General features: G+C 51.0%; 1 protein-coding gene across 1 annotated transcript; it reads right to left on the bottom strand.

The window, feature by feature from the left end:
* Positions 1-3,312: 3,312 nt before the first annotated feature.
* RFK (riboflavin kinase) lies at positions 3,313-5,483 on the bottom strand (the record flags this gene model as incomplete). Its single annotated transcript, XM_005854482.1, has 4 exons — positions 5,239-5,483; positions 4,842-5,054; positions 4,105-4,600; positions 3,313-3,942 (listed from the first exon to the last, which is right to left on the bottom strand). Exons 1-4 carry the CDS (start codon positions 5,475-5,477, stop codon positions 3,313-3,315), a joined length of 1,578 nt encoding a protein of 525 aa, XP_005854544.1. The 5' UTR covers positions 5,478-5,483.
* Between the last annotated feature and the right edge of the window lie 2,712 nt (positions 5,484-8,195).

Raw genomic sequence — 8,195 nt, 5'->3', positions numbered from 1 at the left:
GAGGGAGGGAGGGAGAAAGGGAGGGAGCAGTCGTCTACCGCCCTTCGTACCTAGGGCCTCCAACGCCGTCAAGCGTCGGACGAATGTGTTCGCCGCCGCCAGCCGTTTCACGCCGATCGCCATGGTCAAGGTGACGACACTCACCAACGACTCCGGAATCATGGCCACCGCCAACGCGGTGGCGTAAAGGATCGTCTCGTAGTCAGCTTCGAACCCGTTTGCGGCCCACACGACGACGCCCAAGACCAAAGCGAAAAGGAAGAGGCCCAAAGCGAGTTTTTCCAATTGTTTCTGCAGCTGGGTCCTCCCAGCCGGCCGTTCGCCGATGGAATGCGCGACTTTCCCAAGCTCGGTGTGCATGCCCGTGGCCACCACCACCCCTGTTGCGCGTCCCCGCGCCACCACACAACCGAAAAAAGCCATATTCTTCCGTTCCATCAATGTGGGTTCCAGACCACGATGGCAGTGGGAGAGGATGTGCTCGTTTTTGTTTACCACGTGCGACTCCCCAGTCAACAGGCCTTCGTCCGAGGCGAACGCCACGCAGGTGACAAGCCGACAGTCTGCGGGGATTTGATCTGGGCCACCAAGGGAGGGAAGGAGGGTGAGAGAAGGGAGGGGGCCGCAAGCACGAGAAACACCGTCGTGGAAGGAAAAATGGAAAAATGCAGGGTGCGATGGCGAATGCTCGGGGCTTGGAGGGAGAGAGAGACAGGAAAGGGGGTGGGGGGGAAGTGCAGATGAGAGGCCGGTGTTTGTCGTACCTCCCGTGTCGAGGTAGATGACGTCCCCTGGGACCAGAAGGTCGGCATTCAGGTGTTGCAGATGTCCGTCCCGCAAGACTCGTGCATTGGGCGAAGAAAGCCGGCGTAGGGCTTTGATGGTTTTTTCCGAGCTGGCAGGATAAAGGGGGAAAGGAGGGGCGGGCGGGGAAAAGGGGAAGGCACGGGGCAAGGAGGGAGGCAAGGTGAGGACAACACGGGAAAGGGAAGCTCCCTGCGCACGAAACAAGCGCCAGGATATAAAGAGAGGCGTGAAAAATAAGGGCACGCCCCGCATGGAAGGGAAGAAAAGAGGGTGGTTTCGTGCCGGCCTGACATCACCTGTACGCTTGAGTAAACCCGATCACCGCGTTGACCAAAATGACAACTCCCAGCACGGAGGCCATCAGGTACTCGGAAACGGCCAGGGCGAGGGCAAAGGCAATGAAGAGGATCAGAGTCATGAAGTTGAAGAGGTGGTGGATGAAGAGGAAGATCTGTGGGGTGGGGAACGGGATGGAGGGAGGGAGGGAGGGAGGGCAAGGGGGAAGGAGGGGACGAGGGAGGGCAAGGTGAGTCCCCAGCGTCTTGATAAGGGCGAGAAGAAAAGCACGCACCAATCGCCTCTACAATCCTTCCAAAGAAAAAAGATGCCTCCTTGTTTGAAATTCATACATCTCCCATTACCATGCAGGCAGAGGCCAATACCCCGGGGCGAAGCAGGCTATGGACGGCCACCACCAAAAACAGTTTCAGAAACAGAGAAGACAGTACAGAGAAATCCTATGAAATATACAACGAGAGTCTCCACGATTGGCACCAAAAGGACAGGAAAGCCTTGAGGAACCAAGGGTGGTCAGGCCAGCCTCCTTCCGGACCACAGTATCGGACAACATTCGAAATCGACAATCACGCGCCGAGGGAGGCCAGAACACAAAGACCTCATAATGAAAGACAGGCATCGAAACACCCTTCTTTCAGCAACGCAACAAATGACTGGGAAAGAACGGGACCTTGCGTCCGAAAAACACCGCGGGGGGGTAGCAGCAGGCAAAGATAGTGATACAACATCCCCCCTCCTCGCCTCTTCTTAGGCGACTCACCGGGTGCAACGATCGCCGTCCTTTGAGCGTGTTCTTCCCACACAATCCTCGTCGTCTGTCTGCTTCCTGGGAAGTCAAGCCTTCCTGCAAGTTGGCTTTGTAAAAGGCCACTACGTCGTCGCCTTTAATCATGTAAGGGGCCGCCATGAGCATCCCCGTGAATTCCAACACACTTGTCGCCTTCTGCACCTTCACTTGCACCATTTCTTCATGCTCTGGTACTGGCATAGGACGAGGCGTGGTAGCTCGCCCATCCGATGAGCCTGAGGCTGTTGTATCACTCCCCCATGTCTTGACCGAAGGGCTTCGCCCGGGGGCTTTAGGGGTAGGAAGACCCAAATGCCCTCCTTTGCTCTTCGAACCAATGCGGAGTAAAGATAAAATATCTTTTCCATCCTTGGTAACCTCTAAAGGCGCTAGCCGCCTGGGCGGAGGCATGGGTGAGGAACCGAAGGATGGAGGATGTGGTGTTGCTGATGATGCTTGTTAGTGAGCTGTACTTGTGACTGCGTGATTTTGGGGTGGGAAAACGTCTTGAGCAATAAGCACACTCGACGTCAATGTATGACAACTAAGCACATAGATAGAAAGGCTAGTAAGGATACAAACCCTCTTCAAAAGATCATTTGACGGGGTTTTCTTGGAATTAGGACACGCGCCTCGAGAACAGCGGGTCTCAGATCTCTAGATCGATAACGGAGCACCCTAGGCAACAGCCCCTCCCCCTAACCCCCAAAAGAAAAAGCTGTGGTCAACATTGCCGTCTCGAACAACTCGCATACGGCTACGTCCTTGAGTACATGCGTCTTATGCGAGGTACATACTTGACTGCGGCACGGCGTGTTTTTCTCATGTATTGCCATTGGAGGAAGAGATACACACGTACGTCACATCGGAAGTACAGAAAGATACTTGCATGCAAACAGCAGAAACAACTCTCAGCGGCACTTGGGATTCTCCCATTGCAAACCATGCAAAGCTTCATGTCAATAGCCAAAAGTAAGATCAAGGGGCCTTGGAAACTTTGGGCAAGGTCGCAATTCTAGTGGGATAGGTCAAATTGAAATAGTCGTCGTAATCATCTCCTCCGGGTATGCTTGTGGAGTCCCCGAGTTGCTTTGCCAGAACTACCATTGCCTATGCTTTTACTTCCCCGTCCATTCTGGTTTGGTAGGCTTTGAGCAGGATGCTCTTCTCAATCATTTCCCGCGTGTACATTGTGCTGTGTCGATTAACGTGGAGACAGCCGACTCTTAACCTTCATACCTACCCTGCATTATTTCACCAACTTTCCGCTTTTTCTTGAACAACCCTTCTCGAGCGTTTCAGCACAGTAGGTGGATAAAGAAACAACTGTGTCCATCTTAGTCTCTACGCAAATTAAAGCTTGAGTCGGTGACAATGATGACGACGACGCACAAAGATGACAAACTTTTCGACTTACAGCATTATCTGGGACCCCACTCCTCAAACGGCACCCACCTCCCTTTCCCCTTCGACGCTCCATTTCCTCTCTCCTCTTCCCCTGTGCCCTCCCCTTCTTCCTCTACCAATCGCTTCGCCCCTGCATACACAGGCAAGTCCATCGCCACCCTGGCGTCTTCCACGTCCTGCTGGATAGCTGCTACTAAGGCAGGGAAGCTCGGAAATTTCTGCTCGGGCCGTAGGAACCCTGTGAGAATCAATGTCATTAACTCCCCGTAGAAATCTCCGGGAAAAGCGCCGTCAATCAAATGCGCCTCTACAATCTTCTCCCTGTTCTCCTCCCCCTGGAATGTAGGGGAGTACCCAATATTCACCACTGCCTTACACTCACGCCCAACTACACGAGCCCAACCGCAATAGACACCCACGGGAATATCTTCTATGAGCGATTTGACGACAAAAAGCGAGGATGGGAGGTTGGCGGTGGGGAAGCCCAGTTTTTTGCTTCCGCGTTTGTATCCTTGACTGACTGGTCCTTGGAGGAGGAGCGCCTGAGGGAGGGGTTGATCAGGCCGACGGCAAAGGAGGGCGAGGTAGAGGGAAGATGTTGACTGCAGCGAGGTAAGCTGAAAGGGTGTTGTGACCAGAATGTCCTGGAAGAAGGAGCAGGGCAAGAAGGGAAAGGAGGGAATGGTTGGGAGCAGGGAAAGGAAAGACGAGGAACGACCCCGTGACCACATGTCATCCCTGTTCCTTCTTTCCCTCCTTCCCGCCCTCCCTCCGTCCCTCCCTCTCTCTCTCCCCTCCTTCCCTACCCTCCACGCCTTTTCGTCCCTGGGAAGGTCCGCGAGCACGACGGAGGGGGAACGCCGCCGCAATTCTTCCACGAAATCGGCACCTAAAGGATGAGAAATGACCACCCGGCCGCCTTTTTTGACCAGCTTGCCCACTTCCCGGAGGGCTCGTGCCTGGTCAAAGACGTTTCCAAAGCAGGCGTTGAAAAACACGGCGGTGAACAGCCCTTCCTCCTTCCCCCCCTCCCGCTCGTATATCACGGGGAGATCAAGAACGTCCCCCTGCCAAAAGGACGCACGCGGAAAGCTCTCCCTCGCCACCACCAACATGCCCGCGGAGAGATCCATCCCGACAATGCGCTTCTCTCCGGCGTTTTCGTCCAGGTAGGGAAGGAGGAAGGGGAGGAGGGCCCCGGTCCCTGTGCCCACGTCGAGGACACGATCGGTGGGACGGAGGGCAGCAGCCTCGGCGATGCGTCGGAGACGAGGGATAACGTCCTCAGGGGTCGCTTCCTCGCTGGAAAAAAATCTGCGAGGAGGGAAATAAGCCGGTCAAAGTACCAGGATAGGCGCACTTGTCAGTTTCTTACACTACAGTGCAGTCCTATTCATAGATGCTTCGTACTTCTTCCTTCCCACATGGCTGCTCCACTTTCCTCTCCTTTCCTCTCCTTTCTGTCCCTTACGCACTTTTTTCAACACGTCTTCCGCAAGTTTACCCAAGCATTTTCAAATCATTCTTCTCTCCGATCACTTACTGCGCTGCTTCGTCAAATACACTTGCTTGCTTCTCATTGTGGGATGCCCGTCGCTTTTCCTCCTCCGCCGAGTCCTTTTCCCATACCGTCGACGAAGCAGCACGCCCTTCAAATGAGTCATGCATGCCGTACACTTTCTCCTTGTGGAAATCCAAAGATTCCGACGATTGCCACACCAGCATCCTCCGCGAATGGTAGTCATGTACGAGGCTTCTAGTGGTATGAAACGGTGGTCTTGTGCAATGTAATTTTTGACAATAAAGTCAGCTGCTTTTTTATGGTCAGCATGCATCGTTTGAATATATGGTCAAGATGACCTAAAGTGTTATACCCTGACTTTGCACCGATTTATGTGAGGCAAGCGCTGAAAGCTGAGCTAGGAGGTTAGGAGTCTCACCTGCTAATTTGACTTCCCAAAAGAGAGTGCGACGACGACATTGGGGGGCCCCATGCAAATGCAAGAGCTGATTGGCAGGTAAATGAGGCCAGAAGGACAGCACATACAGCCGCATAGGTCCTGAAGCAGCAAGAGGCAGATCGTGACGCGAAACTTGATGCACTAGACAGAAACAGAAGGGGAATGACGGTCTTCAAGGAGCCCTGTTTGTCTGCACAGAGACGCGGTAGACGACGCATATCCCTAAAATGTGACATAGTCTCCTCGTTATCAGTACATTTATCTCTATTCTGCGTGTTTGACGTACGTATTGAAACAAATCAGGTCAACGTGAGTTTGTTCGGTGGCAACAGCAACCAAAGAAAGGAGACGCCGACTTCAATTTGAAATCGCACAAAAAACCTCCTCTATGTTTTTTGGGGGGCATATTTCGCATGTTTAAAGCATTCTGATAAACATTCATTGCCCCATTTTGGTAGGGGAAAAAAGAATCATTCGGATCGCTAATGAGCTTTTCGCATGGAGACTGGGCTCGGAGACGTTTATTGACATTCGAGGGTATGGGGATGATACTCCGACACTCGTCTCCTTCTAAGGTTCCACCATTGCCTTCCCTTGATCTATGAGCCTTCAACCCCGCAAGAAATTCTACAGAAAAAGACACGTCCGTGTGGGTGCCGGTATGTTTATTTTCCAATTTTTCTCCCTCCCGATCAACTTACAAGTCTTTGTCACAATTTGATACATACTTCATAACTCGCGATGGACTGGCTGAAGACATGTCCGAATTCGGGTTACACATGATCTAAAGTGCGACCAAATATCACTCCCTGATATATACTATTCCTCTTCATTCCGCATCTCAAGCCTGGAGGGCTGCCCGCAAATTGGCCTTATCTGATTTTGGCATCATGTATTATACGTGTCCAGAGACTTTAATGATTTGCCCTTATTGACGACAGTAATTTGGCGCCATCCTATTTGTCCTCAACGAATGTGAAAATCCAAGCAGATGCTACAGAATGTAAACCTTGAGCAATAAAAAAGTCCTGGGCCTAAGTTGCCACGTCGCTCTAAGTGCGTAGATCACTGAGAAATATCGGTTGCTTTTCCCCAAGCGGGCACAGAACGACTACAGAGAATCCTCAGATATTGGATGTCTGCATTTACTGGCCACTTTTATTTAGACGTTGACGATTGACAGCATCACGAGTGAGATTATTCGTGCGAAAATTCAAGCCCTCTACAACCGAACTCTCGGTGTAAAAATTCATAATTGAGGCTAATTTTGTCGTAAGCAGATTATGAGTGCCGTCTTCTGGAATTTAAGAGGAGCGTTCATTGATGAGAACCATCAGTAATCTGTTTCGTTCGCAAAATACCCCAAATTCTGAAACTTAAGCGCCTCCCAGGAATAACGAATAGAAGTTGTGATGTTCATTATTTTTCCATGTAACTTCTACATTGGCAAAAATAGGGGAGACAATATCAATGGTTTCCTACCACGTCTTTGTTTGTACGGAAATATGCAATGGACGACTGAAGCATCGCGCGCATGTTGAAGGTTGAATATGAAGGCTTCGTGTCGAGGCACATTGTATGAAAAAAGGGCATCGTATGTACAATATGGTGGCATTCGACATCAAAATGTCTTATTTGGTAAAAAAAATATACGGAAACAAAAAATTGTGATTGTTCACTTATCTTGTCGAGAGACGCTGTTGAGTAGCTTGCGATGTCGGGTATGTCTTGAGTTTAAGGAAAGATATATCCATGAAGGGAGGGAGGTTTGACTTTTCATTCAAAAAGTCTACCCTCCTCAAAAATTCTACTTCTCATCAAAACGCAATATCCTTGCACACCTTAATCTTTTCAAAATATAGGGAAAGCGTGCATTTTGTTAACCGTTGAGGGGGAAACCTTAAAGTTTCTTTTTTTTTTTTTAACGGCCGGCCGTTGGGGGCCCATATGACGATGAGTACAGGAGCCTCAGTACCTCGAGAAGATAACTGATCCGAGTAGAAGGAAGCATTTTAATGACCAGACTTCCATCACGTCCTCATCTTTACCAAAATACATTCTTGCAAGCATTGCGCCTTCTACAGGTTCCTCATAAGAAGCCTACGAGGTTGATCTTAGCCTGCGAATCGCAAAACTAAGCGCGAACGTCTCGTGATCGAGCATCTCGATGAAAGCCCCTGGAAAGCCTTTCCATGCCCGATTTGCAAACGTGCCACCGTCGGTCAATACTCCAAATTCTACAACAACAAGCACGACTAGCATCAATTATGACGTAGCGTCCTCGCCCGTGCGTCTGAATGCATTCGCTTCCCGACTTGCCACGTCGTCCACCGTGGCATCTTCTTCCAAACGCATCGCTTTTTTACCCTTTGTACAACGCTTGGAGCGCGTTATCTTCCAAGGGATTCCACCAACCTACCCTTTACGTGCCAAGATGAAGATCACCCTGGACACCACCTCCTTTGGTATGGCTTGGGATATTTTCCAGTCTCTGGCCAGCCTACTTTCATGCATCACTTATGTGGCCTCCACGTACCATTACATCTTTCCTCTTTTTCTGCAATGGACGCTTACGATTATATTCTCCTGCGAGCTTCTACTGCGCTACTACGTCTCGGAGAATCGATGGGCCCACACCTTTGAATTCTTCACCCTGATAGACTTGTTGACCGTCCTTCCCATGTATATTCAATTTATCGTCGCACACACGGGAACGCCCATGGCGGGCCACAGATCCCTCTTCTTTCTCCGCTTTGCCCGCACCATGAACATCATGCGGATCGTCCGTACCTTCCGTTTCGGTGGGGTCCGGCGGATGCCGAAATCCACCCGACAGTGCTCCATCTTGGGCCTCACGGTCGTCTCCCTGGTTTTCCTCTCTGCGGGCTTGGTGCAGTTGGTCGAGCGGGATCTGACGTTTGGGAGGGCAGTGTACT

The sequence above is a fragment of the Nannochloropsis gaditana genome (genome assembly GCF_000240725.1).
Source record: "Nannochloropsis gaditana CCMP526 unplaced genomic scaffold scaffold491, whole genome shotgun sequence".
NCBI classification, from domain to species: domain Eukaryota; class Eustigmatophyceae; order Eustigmatales; family Monodopsidaceae; genus Microchloropsis; species Microchloropsis gaditana.
The sequence above is the reverse complement of the archived record's forward strand: the minus strand, read 5'-3'. Positions and strand labels throughout refer to the sequence as shown.